Source organism: Pristis pectinata, chromosome 1, assembly GCF_009764475.1.
Source record: "Pristis pectinata isolate sPriPec2 chromosome 1, sPriPec2.1.pri, whole genome shotgun sequence".
NCBI lineage: Eukaryota > Metazoa > Chordata > Chondrichthyes > Rhinopristiformes > Pristidae > Pristis > Pristis pectinata.
In genome coordinates, this window is record NC_067405.1 from 92420493 (window position 1) to 92436423 (window position 15931).

The window sequence follows — 15931 nt, forward strand, 5'->3', positions numbered from 1 at the left end:
CAGCAGAGGATTTCTTCTTCCACTAAGCCAAGTGTTATTCATAAACATTCCCAGCGTTAATTAAACTGGCACAGCGTGGAAACTGAAGGAGCTGTAATCCCTACCATGAAAGTTATACAGAGTACTTTACATTCATGTTGGAAACTGCTGACTGTTATGGTCCCAAAAACAGCTGCAATTATAATTTCAAATATTGTCATTAATGAATCTTTTGAAAATGCATATAGCAGCAGTTTTGTGTGCAGTGTTTCCAAGTCCCAGAATGGAGAAATAGGCCAATCTCAAAAGCACAACAATGCCATTTTAATCTCTTTACCAAAAGAATATTTTTCTTTGTCCACAACTCTCTGCAGTTTCTTGCAGTCCTGGGCAGAGCAGTTGCCGTACCAAGCCGTGATACATCCAGATAGGATGCTTTCTATGGTGCATCTGTAAAAGTTGGTGAGTGTCAAAGGGGACAAACCAAATTTCTTTAGCCTCCTGAGGAAGTAGAGGCGCTGGTGAGTTTTCTTGGCCATGGCTTCTAGGTGATTTGACCAGGACAGGCTGTTGGTGAGGTGCTTATATTAAGTCATATTGCAGCTGTATAAACCTTTGGTTAGGCTGTGCATTTCTGGTCACTGCATTTTAGGAAGGATGTAAAGGCTTTGGAGAGGGTGCAGAAGAGATTTACCAGGGTGTTGCCTGGAGCGGAGTGTATTGCTATAAGGAGGATGGACAAACCTGTATTGTTTTCACTGGAGCTTGGGAGGCTGAATGGCGACCTAGTAGAAGTATATAAAGTTATGAGAGGCACAGACAGGTTAAATAGTCTCAGGCTTTTTCCCTGGGTGCAACTGTCCAATACTAGACGGCACACGATTAAGGTGACAGGGGGAATATTCAAAGGAGATTTGCGAGGCAAGTTTTTGTTTTACACAAAAATAGGTGGGTGCCTGGAATGCACAGCCAGGGGAGACGGTAGATGCAGATATAACAGTAATGTTTAAGAGACAGACATGTGAACAGGCAGGAAATAAAGGGATATGGACAAGATGCAGGCAGATGGGATTAGTTTAGATTGACATCATGATCGGCATAGACATGGTTGACTGAAGGACCTCTTCCTGGGCTGTACTGTCCTATGTTCTATGAGTATATTTTCTGAACACTGTGTGGATAATTGCCCAAAATATCAGTTAGTAGGCGGATAAACCCTGGAGAAAGAATTAAAATGTATATCTGTTCCTAGTTTAAATTACTGTTTCCTCCCATATTATTGACACTAAAAGCCCAGTGACATTTCTCAGCTGTCCCCTTAGTTGGGGCAAGAGTAGGAATGGATACAAGACCACTTCATTCCTTAATAAAAAATGTTGAGGGACATCAAATGCTAACAATTATCGAGCAACACAGAATCTGCCATAAGGTCAGCCTTCATTCAGCAGGCTCACCAAGAAGCACTCACTGCAGTGGCAACTAAGCAGTGAGAGAGGTGGGGATTCCAGTCAAGTGATCTGGCCTGATACACTGAAACCATTGGGTACTTCCATATTAACAAAGGGAATTGTAGCAATGTCATTGATTAGTTCTGGTGCTTGATGGTGATGGTTGAAAAGCAGAAGGGGGAGGTGTACAGTGCAAGTTGAAGGCATCTCCAAAATTGGAAACCTCTGCATGGCCCAAAACAATTGCTAAAAAAAGAACTTGCTAAATCACAGAGTGTGAACACCACATACTATGCTGAGCATCAATTAAGGCACCAATCTTCAGGAAGCAAAACAATAACAGCCTGCTCTTTTAGCCACTGTAGCATGTTTTGCTATTGTGTACACTGAAGGTGCCAGAGCAGCCATTCTGAACTGCTAAGAACAGCTAGACCTATAGGTCAATATAAAGGAACTCCAAGAGACAACACATTAAACTTTAGGTGGGTGTCATAAGAACAGGTAATCATCCACTATGGCTGCATAATGTTTAGCATATTTCCCAAACAGGGGCAGCTTTCAGTAACTGGGCTTGGCACAGACTGCATAACATTTTGGGGGTTCAGTTTTTCCCCCCAAGATTCAAGCAGTTATCATTGCTGGGAAGTTATTTAAAAGCTTGTTAGCGAATTCTGTAACATATAATTATTTCAACACAAAATTAAAATGCATCAACTCAATGTTCAAAGCATTAGTTCCATTGGAGTTATAAAATCATTGCACATAGTTTTCAAATATTAAAACATCACTAGCTAGAAATTCATCCCCAGTGGCATCTCTAAATGAGATTATATAGCACAAGGCTGTACATTGCACTCTGTCTCAGGAATTCAAATCTGTTGACTTAGATGGAACTGACCGTGCAGAGATAAATACAAGCACTAGCTGAAACACTTCCAGTGATCTGAGACGAGTTTCTCCATTTTCTTTCACAGAAAATGCTTTGCTGCCTCTTAAGCATAAACCACTGAAAGGTCCTGTTGGCATCTGAATTACTTAAGAACATAAGAAATAGGAGCAGGATCTGGCCATCTGGCCCATCGAACCTGCTCTGCCATTCAACAAGATCATGGTTGATCTGGCCGTGGACTCAGCTCCACCTACCTGCCTTTTCCTCATGATCCTTAATTCCCCTACTATGCAAAAATCTATCTATGTCTTAAGTATATTTAATGAGGTAGCCTCTACTGCTTCCCTGGCAGAAAATTCCACAGATTCACTACTCCCTGGGAAAAGCAGTTTCTCCTCATTTCTGTCCTAAAATCTATTCCCCTGAATCTTTAGGCTCTGTCCCCGAGTTCTAGTCTCACCCACCAGTGGAAACAACCTTTCTGCCTCTATCTTATCTATCCTGTTCATAATTTTATATGTTTCTCTAAGATCCCCCTTCATTCTTCTGAATTCCAGTGAGTACAGTTCCAGGACACTCAATCTCTCCTCATTGGCTAACCCCCTCTCCTCCAGAATCAACCTGGTGATCCTCCTCTGCACCGTCTTCAAAGCCAGTATATCTTTCCTCAAGTAAGGAGACCAGAACTGCATGCAGTACTCCAGGAGCGGCCTCACCAGTACCCTGTACAGTTGCAGCGTAACTTCCCTGCTCCTAAATTCAATCCCTCCAGCAATGAAGACCAACATTCCATGTCCCTTCTTGATAACCTGTTGTACACGCAAACCAATGTTCTGCGATTCATGCACAAGCACTCCCAAGTCCCTCTGCACAACAGCATGCTGCAATATTTCACCATTTAAATAATAATCTGATCATCTACTTTTCCTTTTGAAGTGGATGACCTCACATTTACCAACATTGTACTCCATCTGCCAGACCTTTGCCCACTCACTTAACCTACCTATATCTCTCTGCAGACTCTCGGCATTGTCTGCACAATTTGCTTTTCTACTGAATTTAGTGTCATCAGCAAACTTAGATACATTCCACTCAGTCCCCTCTTCCAAATTGTTAATGTATATCATGAACATTTGCGGGCCCATCACCAATCCCTGCGGCACTCCGCTCTCCACTGATTGCCAACCAGAGAAACACACATTTATCCCAACTCTCTGCCTACTATTGGTTAACCAATCCTCTATCCATGCTAATATATTACCCCCAAGTCCAAGCATTCTCATCTTATGGATAAGACTTTTATGTACACCTTATCGAACGCCTTCTGGAAATCCAAGTATACAACACCCACCTGTTTCCCTCTATCCTCTGCGCTCATTATATCCTCAAAGAACTCCAGTAGATTTGTCAAGCAGGACCTACCATTCATGAATCCATGCTCTGTCTGCCTGATGGAACCTATCCAGATGTCTCGCTATTTCTTCCTTAATGATAGCTTCAAGCATTTTCCCGACTACAGACATTAAGCTAACTGGCCTAAAGTTACCCTCCGTTTGCCTACATCCTTTTTTAAACAGTGGCGTGACATTTGCTGTTTTCCTATCCGCTGGGACCTGCCCAGATTCCAGAGAATTTTCGTAAATTATCACAAACGCATCTACTACTGCCATTTCTTTCAGTACCCTGGGATGCATCCCATCGGGACCAGGAGACTTGCCTACCTTTAGGCCCACTAGTTTGCTCATCACTACCTTTTTTAGTGACAGCAATTGTATTGAGGTCGTCACCCCCCCCCCCCCCCCATCGCATCCATAACATCTCTCTTTGGCATATTAATTGCCCCTTCTCGTCTTCCAAGGGACCTACGTTCACTTTAGCCGCCTTTTACCACTTTATATAATAACAACTTTTACTATCTGTTTTTAGTGCTAGTTTACTTTCATAATCTATCTTCCCTTTCCTTATTGCTTGCTTAGTGGTTCTTCGTTGCTTTTTAAAGTTTTCCCAATCATCCAGTTACCAACCAAAACGACACACATTAAGCAACCATATTGGAAGGCTCATAATTCGTATTTACAGACTGGGCTACAAAGACCAAGCCAAATTAATTACAAAACATTGTTACTCAGCAGTGGATGATCAAACAGAATCACTGTTCCTTAAAAAAATAAAAACTGGCACATAAACACTTTGTTAGAGCAGAGTGCTATCAGTACAAGCCAATCAACGACACTGTTGACTTTTCCCAAGTCCTCTGTTGTTGAGCATGACTTAAATAAGATACTTGTGTCATTAGTTGCTGGGTGTTGTAGAGCCACTTCGATGGCTACGGATACGCAGCAGGGGGATGGGCGGTTTTACATTCATTACTGTCATCACAATTACCATGAATCTTCAGAGCTAAACTCTATCCTGTCAAACACACTGCAATTTGATGCACATGATAATGAGAGGCTTTTGCAGACAGAACAGATGGTGGGTCAGAGAAATGAGAAAGAGAAGAAAGGGAACACGAGCACGCCGCATGTAAGCAGAAACTTATTTAATATCGAAATAAGGACAAAGGCTTTTTGGCAATAGAAGAACTTTCAAATATTTGGATTGAGTTCAGGATGCTGGTCTGTTCAAGCACTCAGTGCTGAATTGCATTTTCACTTCAATACCTAAACCCATGGTTTAAGAGTAATACAGTATGCATACAGGCCTTTTGGCCCACTGAGGCTGTGCCGACCATTTATACTAATCCTAATTAATCCCATTTTATTCTTCCACATTCCTATTAAATCTCCCCAGATTCTACCACTCAACTACGTCAGGGTAATTTCAAGTGGTCAATTAACCTACTAGCCCCCATATCTTTGGGACGCAAGAGGCAAGTGGAGCAGCTGAAGGAAATTCATAGTCATAGGGAGAACACACAAGCTCCACAAGTAGTACCAGAGATCAGGGTTGAACCCAGACTGCTGGAGCTGTGAAGCAGCACCTCTACTAGCGGCACCACTGTGCTACTCTATACTAAGAAATCTCAAACATCACCCCAAACTGTAGAAAATTCATCCAAGCACTTCATATTAAATATGTCTGATGGCAAATGGCCCTTTTATTACTGGTTACAGAAAAAGAGATCAACCGGGAATGTGGGCCAAGGAATGGCAGACAAAATTTAACTAAGTCAAGTGGAGAGTATTGCAATTTTGGGAAATTAAACCAGGGCAGGACTTAAACAGTAAATGGCAGGGCCCTGGAGAGTGTTGTTGAATGGAGACACATAGGGGTACTCGTACATAGTTCCCTAAAAATGATGACACAGGTAGACAGGGTGGTGAAGAAGGTGTTAGGCACGTTTACCTTCATTGGTCAAGGCACTGAGTACAAATGTCAGAACATCACGTAATAGCTTTACAAGACGTTGGTGAGACCACACGTGTGCAGTCCTTGTCGCCTAGCTGTAGGAAGGATATCATTAAGCCAGAAAGGGTGCAGAAAAGACTCACAAGAATGCTACCAGAATGGAGGCTTAAGTTATAGGACAGATTGGATAGGCTGGGGCTTTTTTCTCTGGAGCATAGGAGGCTGAAGGGTGACCTTAGGGGGGTATATAAAATCATGATGGGTATAGATTAGGTGAATGTTCACAGTCTTTTTCCCAGGGTAGGGGAGTCTTAAGGCTTAAGCTGAGGGGGGAAAGATTTAAAGGGGACCTGAGGGGCAACCTTTTCACACAGAGGATGGTGGGTATGTGGAACGAGCTGCCAGAGGAAGTGGTAGAGGTGGGTACAATTACAATGTTTAGACAGGTACACAGATGGGAAAGGTTTGGAGGGATATGGGCCAAACAGAGACAAATGGGACCAGCTCAGGTGGGTTTGGTCAGCATGGACAAGTTGAGCTGAAGGGCCTGTTTCTTTGCTGTATACTCTATGACTAACTAAAATTAATCTTGTAACACTTACAATTAACTTAGAGATTTTCCTTAAACAGTAAAACTGCTTTTCTAAAGACAGAAGACATACAAGTAGAAAATACGTTACATTTTTTCCCATCATATCTAGGGCATCCTTCTCTTACAAATTTAACATTGATTGACCTTGGCATTCAATTGGGTTCTCAATAGCAATCAGCAGGGTCGTGTGCTGCATTGTCAAGCAACATCCTACCAATTTCAATAATTATAGCTTGTAACATAACTTGGTGCTTGATTGCTACAAAATTTGTAAGGGGGGAAAAAAAACTGTCCAGACAGCAAAAATACCATTTTCTGAGTACAATGACAAATGAGCAACTTATTCCACAGAGATTGGTAACTGAATGGTTATACTCACTTTAAAACATTAACTAAAATATTGATGGTCAGGGAAGGGCTTCTGCAGAATAATTGACAAGAATATGCTTATTAAGAACAGGCATCATGGATTTGTGATAAGTAGATCATACTGGAGCAATTTAAGTTGTTTTATTTTGAGGAGGTCATTAATTTTGTGTGAGTGCTCTAAATGTCAGCTTTCAGCAGACAACTGAAAATGTTCTATGCATGAGATAATTTCTACATAAGAGATTATTAGAAAATATGAAAGCATAGGAAGTTTGAAACTTGTGAAGTGGGTTGGTAATTGCTCAAGGGGTAGATGATGAAACAGAGCAAGGATTAAGAAGATATTCTCTGATTTGCAGGATGTGACAAGTTGCTTCCATTGTGAGACATTGTAAACCATCCAGGAAAGATTAGGAAATATTTTCATGGTAAAAAAAAAATGAAGGATTATGGAAGAGCATGAGAATTCTGACACTTGTAGCACAGGAATCATTTTTAAAAAAAGTGCATGGGTGCAAGATTTCCAAAAAGTCTACTGATGTGTTGGCTTTTACCTCAGAGCAAATGGAGTGAGTAAATAATACTTAAACAAAGTGAACCTTAGGTAGTCCTTATTGGGGGCATGAAGTTCAATACTGGGAAGTACAATCTGGTGCATTTTCAGATGAATTTAGCTGTATACTTGTCAAAGCACTGATTAAATCAGCATCATACAAGAAATCTCCAATAACCCGCCATCCAATTGTTTAGAAATCCTGATGGTTCAGCATCTGGCTCACCAAGCCCTGTTTCTCTTTAGTACAATGGGGTGCTGGTTCCTGCACTCTTTTGACACACCAGGGCCCCAGTTCCCGTGTTCCCTTTAAACTTACCGAGCTCTCATTTCTATACTCCATTCAAACTTACCATGTTCACTGGGAAATTTATTATACTATTGTGCAGCTTGTGGGAACAAAAGTGAATTAAAAGTGTGTTGGGAGTAGTAATTGGAATAACATCCTATTGTCTGGAAAATCTGCCAATCTGGCACCACCAAAATCCTGAGCATGCTGGATTAACGGAATTTTCTTGTATCTGCGATTACTTTAGGTTGGAGAAGATGTCTCCGTTTTATTGCAATTTCATTATACAAGTGACCACAGAACTTTGGATTGGATTTATAGCTCAATATCACTCAGTTCCATTCTATTGTTCTGAATGGAGAAATGTATAAAAACCTCAATGCAATGATGCATTAAATTGATAAAGCAGCGTTCATCTAAAATATTAGTTGGTAGAAATAAAGTACAGCTCTAGAACTCAGGCTACAGAATGTTTGTGGTTCCAGTACTGGATGAGTAATCCAAAAGTGTGGATGATGAATTCCTTCCACAACAGCTGCGAACTTACAAATAAGTTGATTAAACTAATCTGGAACCAAAAGACGATTTGAATGAAGATGACTAGGAAACTAACAGATAGTTGTAAAAACAGAGTCTTTCTCCCTTGCATCTGACCTTGGTGTGGCTGACATTCACAGCAATGCAATTAATTTTATTGCAATTTTACTTTAAATCATTGAGCATGCCATTTAGTTGCACCAAACTGCAACTTAAAAAACAAACCAAATGGATAACCCTTGGCGACGTAAGCAATGGATTCAACAAATGATACATCCAAGCCCAGTTGGCCTTTCAAAGGTTTCCTGACCAACATCTGGGATCTGCGCCTAAATTGGGAGAAACTAGTCAACCATTGATCCAACAACACGCCTTCAGAATTGGAACTTTCACATTCAGATGCTCCCTGACAATTCTGAAGTTTATATTTTGTCCTACTAGCAGGTCAGGACTCACCAGGTCAAAGCACAGTGGTAGACATGAGGAAGACAATGGCCCTTGGAGCCCTTAACATCAATTCTGGATCCCCATGAAGTTTCAAATTGTCCAGGTTATACATGTGCAAGAAAAATATCTGTTGGCTAAGGTCCTTCCTCAGCTGACGAATCAGTATGCTCCTTGTTGAAAAAACCCTTGAAAAATCAATTAGCAGCAAGAGAACAAAATATACACTGTGGAGATTTCAATATCCATCACTGTGTGATTCAGTAGCATCACTACTGGGCAACTTGGAAAAGTCTTGAGGACACAGCAGCTGGACTGGGCCTGCAGCAGGTGATGAGGGAACCAAAATGAGGACACAATTTGACCCAGTCTTCACTAATCTACTCTGTCTGCTACTGGTAGAAGTGACAGCTGTACAGTCCTTGTGGAGACAAAGTTCCGTCTTCATGCTGAGGAGGCCATCCATCAGGTTGTATGATATCACCATAGTGCTAATCAAGTCCAGCTGTATGGCACCACACTACTTGAGGAAATGTTCCATTGCACACAAAATGACCAGACAATTCAGTTAAGTACACCCGAAAATTAACCTATTTTCATCCTAAAATGCTGACAGGTGTATTGCACAATTCTTGCTGTCTGACCTTTTGTAAACAAAATTTCAGGATATGCAATTTTGGGCTGGCAGTGGGTACTAACCTGGAAGGTGCTCTGCTCATCATTTTATTGGGCTAGATTGCGACTGCATTCACACCCCAGACCCCCTTTGCTGGCCTCACACTTGCACAAACTTTTCAGTTCATGCAGCTCCTGAGGTCCTGTTGGCATTGCCTCGATGGCGCTTCTGTGAGGCAGAACAGCCTGCCAGCACAATCAGGCCTGGCAGCTCATGCTTTTAGAAGGCTTTCCCCACTGTTTCTAAATATCTCTGATGATTGGAGACAGAGCTGAATGCATTTAAATAATTAATAAGTAAAAATCATTAATGTAACATTAAAAATTAATAAATTCCTTTAAAATCATTTAACTGTCATAAATTAGTTGTTAAAACTCACACCACTTTAATAAGGGTCAGTGACACCAATCAAATGAATGGGAACTGCATTAGATACTATGGCTGCGGCTGTCATAACCTGAAGGTGCAGCTATAGCATATCTGTTCCTTAGGTTCAGTCAGTTCAAAAAACACATGGACTTGACAGTAAGTCCAAGGATAGAGCAGGAGGTTACTCAAGCCTGGAATCTAACCACCAATCTGTTCTGTACTTCTGCAGTGCAGAATGAAGGCACAGAAGTCTAGAACACCTCAACACATGTGCTACTGTTTGCTGGCAGCTCTCCACAGAACCATTAGCCACATGTCAATATGATCTGCCCCGTTGTGATTAATTTCTCCTGTTCTTTCCCTTCTTGTGTGTGACTGTACACAAGCAAAATAAATAATTCATCTCTCAGCACCAATAATCAAATCTTATTCTTTTTCCCAATGCTGATATGCCTGATGAGTACTTCTAGTATTTTATGCTTTTTTTTAAATAATAAAACAGGCTGGGTGATAAACGAATGGTTGCTTGGCATACAATTACATACAATTTGACTTGGAAAGCATGGGCTGTGATGCGCAGAAGCAAACATTTTAAAAACAAGAGCTCTAATTTCCATGCATTCTGCAACTGCATCATCTGACAGTCACAGCAGCCTACGTTCTTGCATCCCTGCAGTCTGCCTTTCCCCTGGCAGCGGGTGACAAATAAGGAACTGCTGAGAGCTTTTCTATTGTTTTCCCTACAGTGGCTGTGTTAGAGAAATTTGAGACCAGCTACATATTCAATAATGAGTGTAGTGAATAGAGAGTGGAACTAAGGGACCTGTGCTTGGATTTGAATAATTATGAATACCATAATAAGCATATTAGAATAATCCATCATGTAATTTATGCAGAAAATTTAATATGAAACAATTTAATAATACCCAATCAAAACAAAACATACGATGTTAACATACAAATAGCCAATACATAGCCAATGTCACACTAACCTGTTGTGGTTTTCTCCATGTTGCTATCCTCACTTTTCTGCCAAATGGGTGTGGATTTACCACTACCGCTGCCCTCATTAAAGCTCAGACGGTCAACTGACCCAGGAGACCTCCGGTTAAGACCAAATCTGAGGAAGGAAATGAAAAAGGCATCAGGATTACTACTTAGTGAACTAAATAATTCTCCCGGCAAGGAGGTCATTGAGTTACCAGTTCAAAGCCGTTAAGCTGAAGAAACTCATTTTGTGCTCTAGTTCCTATATTATTGACAGTAGTTTTTTGAAAGATGAACAAATGCTCATTTTTTTTCTTAATTATCAGATTAAAATTTGTTCTCCATTTTTTTTTCAGCATCTTCGCTGCATCAACTAAGCTTACCACACAAGATCATGTGATCAGGCCAGAGGTCTGAAGGACAGTTGAACAGCAAAGCCTAAAGCTGAATATAGTCTCTCTCCATCCTACTTATCTTTCAATATAAACCATGCTGCATGTCAAGTGAGTATCAGTCAAAAAGAAATCAGATTAGCTGCTAGGCTGATCAATCCTGCTGGGGCAGGGGGAATGTGCCCAAGATCTGCGACAAATCTAGCAACATAATACAGGTGAATGGCAGGTTCACGCTAGGCTGGGCTTGGTTTTGCAATACTTTCTCCACTTGTGGTCAGGTATCCTGTAAACTCACCATCAATCTTCAAACTTGGAAAGGTAAAAACAGCTTGCCAAAGCCAGGACCTGTGTGGAACGTTAGCTTGCACAATATTCTCAGGACTGTGATGCCAGGAGCAGTGAAGATGATTGACAATTGACAAGAAGACATCACGCCCCGCCCCCCCCCCCCCCCCCCCCCCAACTGGTACTCGGCATTTCATAGAATCATAGAAGTGTACAGCACAGAAATGGGCCCTTTCAGCCCACCTCGTCCATGCTGATTGTGATGCCTATCTACGCTAATCCAATTTGCCTGCATTAGACTCATATCCAGGTATACCTATCCTCATCAAATGCCTTTTAAATGTTGTAATTGTGTCTGCCCCCAATACCTCCACTGGCAGCTCATTCCAGATATTCACCACGCTCTCTGTGAAAAACTTACCCCTCAGATCGTCTTTAAATTTTTCCCCTCTCACCTTAAACCTATGCCCTCTAGTTCTAGAGTTTCCTGCCTTAGGAAAAAGATTCTATGTATCCTAACTATGCCCTTCACTAGATCATCCCTCAGCCTACTATGTCCTGGTGAGAATAAACCCAGGCTATCCAATCTCCCCTCATAACTATAGGCAACATCCTAATGGAACTCAAAATTTGTATTTAGTACTTCTAGAGATGGGTATTTATCCATTTTTGCCATGGCCCTGGGAGAGTGATACTTCTCATTCATTCAGCTCGACTTATTTGATTCAGCATACTCCTGAAGACAGAGCAGGAAATCACATTTTGGCAAGCTGTGGTGCTACTGGCTTTCTGCACACTAACACATTTATGCATAGGAGTACACCAGGTAGAAAGAGAACTGTCTGCTGATAACTATGTTCTTCTGAAAGCCTGGTGCATACAGTGCATGCTGGGTAAATTTCTGTCTTCTCTACCCAAATAATGTGCTTGTTCATAGACTGAAAACTACTACTCCAAATATGTGCCACCAATCAAGAAAAAGAGTTTCATTAAAAAATGAAAAATTGGAGACTGGTCTACTAACTACTGACTTGATAAATAGGCAGGCACCTTTACATTCCTTGCATAAATCAAGACCATTGTTATAATAAATGTGTTACATCTCACAAGATGAAAAGAATATTCGGGAGCTGATTGGATAACATCTCCAACACATACCCACTGGTCACAGATAACCAAGATCCTTTTTGACCCCAGTAGCTCAGACTCAAGCTAGACCCCACTTGATGTTGTTTCACTAACCAGCATAATATAAAATTATCACTCACATTTAAAGTAGTTATAGAAAATTAAAATGCTGTGATACAGTAGGTTAATGTCAATCTCATCAATTATTTGCAAATGTTTGAGGTGACAAGCTACTTTCAATAGTTCCTGTCATTTCAATTTGTAGTCGCTATAAAAACAAAAACAATGTTGCTGTATCTTTTCTATGATTCTTGTAACTTGATAAAGCAAGCTACTCAGGCAAAACATTAACATCTAAGCATGCAAATGTAACTTTCAGATGCTTCAGACTGCATATATTTCTGCCGTCTCAATGGATGAAATGAGATTGATTATGAATACAGCTGCAACGAATGAAACATTTTCAAATAATTTAAGTGCCAAGCACTGAAATAATTCAGCACATGTTCCATCCAGTCCTCCTTCCAAATGTAAAATGCACAAGTCCATTTGGACAGTCAATTGCAAGATAGTTTACAATTCTCTTGAGTTTGGCTTTGCACATGAAAAGAACTCGATCAGTACAATGGCAGAAGTTCTGCCAGCAGATAAAGACCAAGGATGCTTTTGCTTTACGAATGTGAATGAATGTACATAGCTGAGGGCTCTTTAGCCACAATTTAGACTTCAATCCATCGAATGTGGCATATCAGAAAGCTTGGGCTATGCATTTAGCTTGAAACATCATTGATAGCTAATCTAGACGTCATAACAATATGACATTATACAAGCAGAATTATTTGGCAACTTTTTCCTGAAGAGTTTGAATATGTATGTGTATGTATTTGAGTGGGCACTACAAATCCATATTAGATACAATTCTAAAAGATGAATTTGGTAATTAAAAAAAGTAATCACATTTGTTAATGCTCCTGTGCATCATGGAATGTAGGGGATTTCAAGTTTCTGCACAATTGCCAGCCTTCTGCAGTTCTCTTTATTCATCAACTGATAGGCACATTATTTCTGTTGCTGTATTTTAAGTGAAATATTTGTTGCAATAAAAAACACTTGTTTCCTTTCAACAGCCAACCACATGTTGCTGGATTATGGGAAACTGCTACCAGGGAAGATATAAACATTTGCCAAGGAAATCATACAGGGAGGCTTTAAAAAAATCTACTGATTAACATTTTTGGGAGGGAAGGAAGGAGGTAATGATTACGAATAATGTTCCTTCCAATGTTTTTTTTTCCTCACTGTGTAACTTGCTTTCCTGTAAATTATAGAAGTTAAAATTAACATCATGGACATTAAAATGTACATGAGATGCTTATGAGAAGAACAAAATAATTATACAGATTTATAAAAACAATGCATGGAGATCTGTGTTGTGCAACTTCACAGTACAAAATCTAAAATGATCATTTTGATTATTTCAATAGGCTGAAAGCTAAGCTTCCATTACCAAAATGATGGAATTGCATGCAAGACTAATGTGGCTGCTCATGGAAAGTACATAAATAGCAACATTAATTAGACTAGACTTTTCCCACAGATCCGCAGCTGTGTAGCTCATTGACACATTCCACAGTAATTGGTAATGTTTAGTGTTAGTCAAGCATCTCAAGAACCGATTGTCTGAGAATGATGGGAAAGAGAGAAACTTTGGAAGTAGCAAAAGAAGTCATCAGAACGAGGTCACTTTCCATTGTTCACAATGTCGATTTGATGATCTCCATAATAGATTGCATGTGTGTGGACTGCATATTTCCATCAAACAGGGCACAGAGATTTACAAGTCAGAATCTGAGGTAGTGCAGGATCACAATAGACTTTTGAAATCACCTAATGGGTTTATATGAATACCAGCTGCCTTAATTCCTTTCAATCCATTTATGACTGAACTAAAGAAATGGGAACAGGAGTAGATTAAATACCCCTTGAGTCTGCTCAGCCATTAATAAGATCATGCTTGCACTTGGCCTCAACTCCATACTCCTGCCTATTCTCTGTAAATCTAGTCCAATAATCTCTCTTAGCCTTGAATATATTCAAAGAATGAGCTCCCATGGCTCTGGCAGTAGAGAATTCCAAAGACTCATGAACTTCAAAGAAGAAATTGCTCCCCAGTTCAGTCTTTAGAGGGTGAAACTATGGTCCCTACTGAAGACAAGAAATTTGGGAGGCAGTCATGATTGATCATCCACCTGGCCCTCAAGATTGTCTCTTGCACTCAAGTCCTAGGCTTTGTCATCATTGAGGATGGAGACATTCATGGAGACACCTCCTCCCACTGGTCATTCAACTACCCTCTATCAGTCACGACTGATGTGGCATGATCGCAGAGCTTTGATCTGATGAGTTGTAGGAAAGCTTTTGAGATTAGCTGCAGGAAAGCTTCCCTCTTGGGCACAGTGCTGCCATTAAGTGCCCATTTAGTCCTATGTTTAGCTTCACCAGTTTGACACCTCATTGATCCCATCCCTGGCCTGATGTGCCTGGGTTTTTGAAATCCATTTTTCTAAGAATTGCATACAGTACAATGCACAATACATCCCAGTTGTTTTTCACAAGTTGTATGATCTGGACTCTATCCTCCTGCCTTATAGTATTTCATGTACACATCAAAATGTGCACAGGGTATGACCAATGCAGAAGGTCAGCAGGCAGTATTCTTTATTTTTCCCCCAGAAGTATAAATTCTGCATGGGCTACCAATATTCCCTTGTATAACTATACTGGTCTCAGAAGGTACGACTCTAGGCATGTGACTGTGTACCCATGGCACAAAACTGCTTATAACTCAGCATAACCTTGGATCTAATTCAGAGGGACATTAACAATTTTGCACTCCAGATTCTTAATTATAACGATAATCCTAATCTGGGAAGGTCAGCATGAAGAGTATAAAGAAGTTCCCCATGAATTCATGCCAAGATTAAATATGGCGATTAGTCACTGTAATTCAGTAGCTGAACTCACAAGGATAGCTGACAAGATGACCAGAAGTACCTTTCTGATATTCAGGTGAACTTTAGCTCTAACGGAAATGTTGAGAACAGGCCTGTGATGGCTAGGAATTGACAACAGGTTCCCACATTCTTGGGAACCATTCTAGAAACCCCATGGTAGACTTCAGGAAGGACCATTAATGCGAAAAATCTGCATTGCAGACCCACTACATAAGAAGGCCCAATCTTCATTTTCATTGGGCTTCACACACAAAGACAACTTTGTGGCAATTTTTTTCCACCTTGGATGAACAACTTGCAGTTTTTTCAAAACTGTTGGCTGAGAATGATAAGCCTATGCTTGTAGCTGAAACCCTTCTTCTACCAAGTAAGCAAGATGTGATCCATACATTTAATTATTGCATGAATTATTTCATGCATGAATTCTGAACTAATCACTTAAAACTGGCACTTATGCTTAGTGATCTTAAATACTAATTAAATACTCTCAATGGTTAACGGAGGCACAAACACTTAAAAACATTATTCCGATTGTATTATTAGTTAATGGTAGTTACCAATATGGCACCTGGCTTTAACAAGTCCATTTGGATGTCCTTTTCCTCTCTGGCCTATTTTGATGGTAA

At 40.4% G+C, this 15931-nt stretch overlaps 1 protein-coding gene across 9 annotated transcripts in view; it reads right to left on the minus strand.

The window, feature by feature from the left end:
- The window catches only part of sipa1l1 (signal-induced proliferation-associated 1 like 1), a 275095-nt gene that overhangs the window by 42308 nt on the left and 216856 nt on the right, over positions 1–15931 (minus strand). For all 9 annotated transcript variants that reach the window (XM_052040153.1, XM_052040071.1, XM_052039819.1 and 6 more), the window contains one exon: positions 10489–10616. In XM_052040153.1, coding sequence (XP_051896113.1) covers positions 10489–10616 — 128 coding nt within the window. The remainder of the gene's footprint in view (positions 1–10488; positions 10617–15931) is intronic.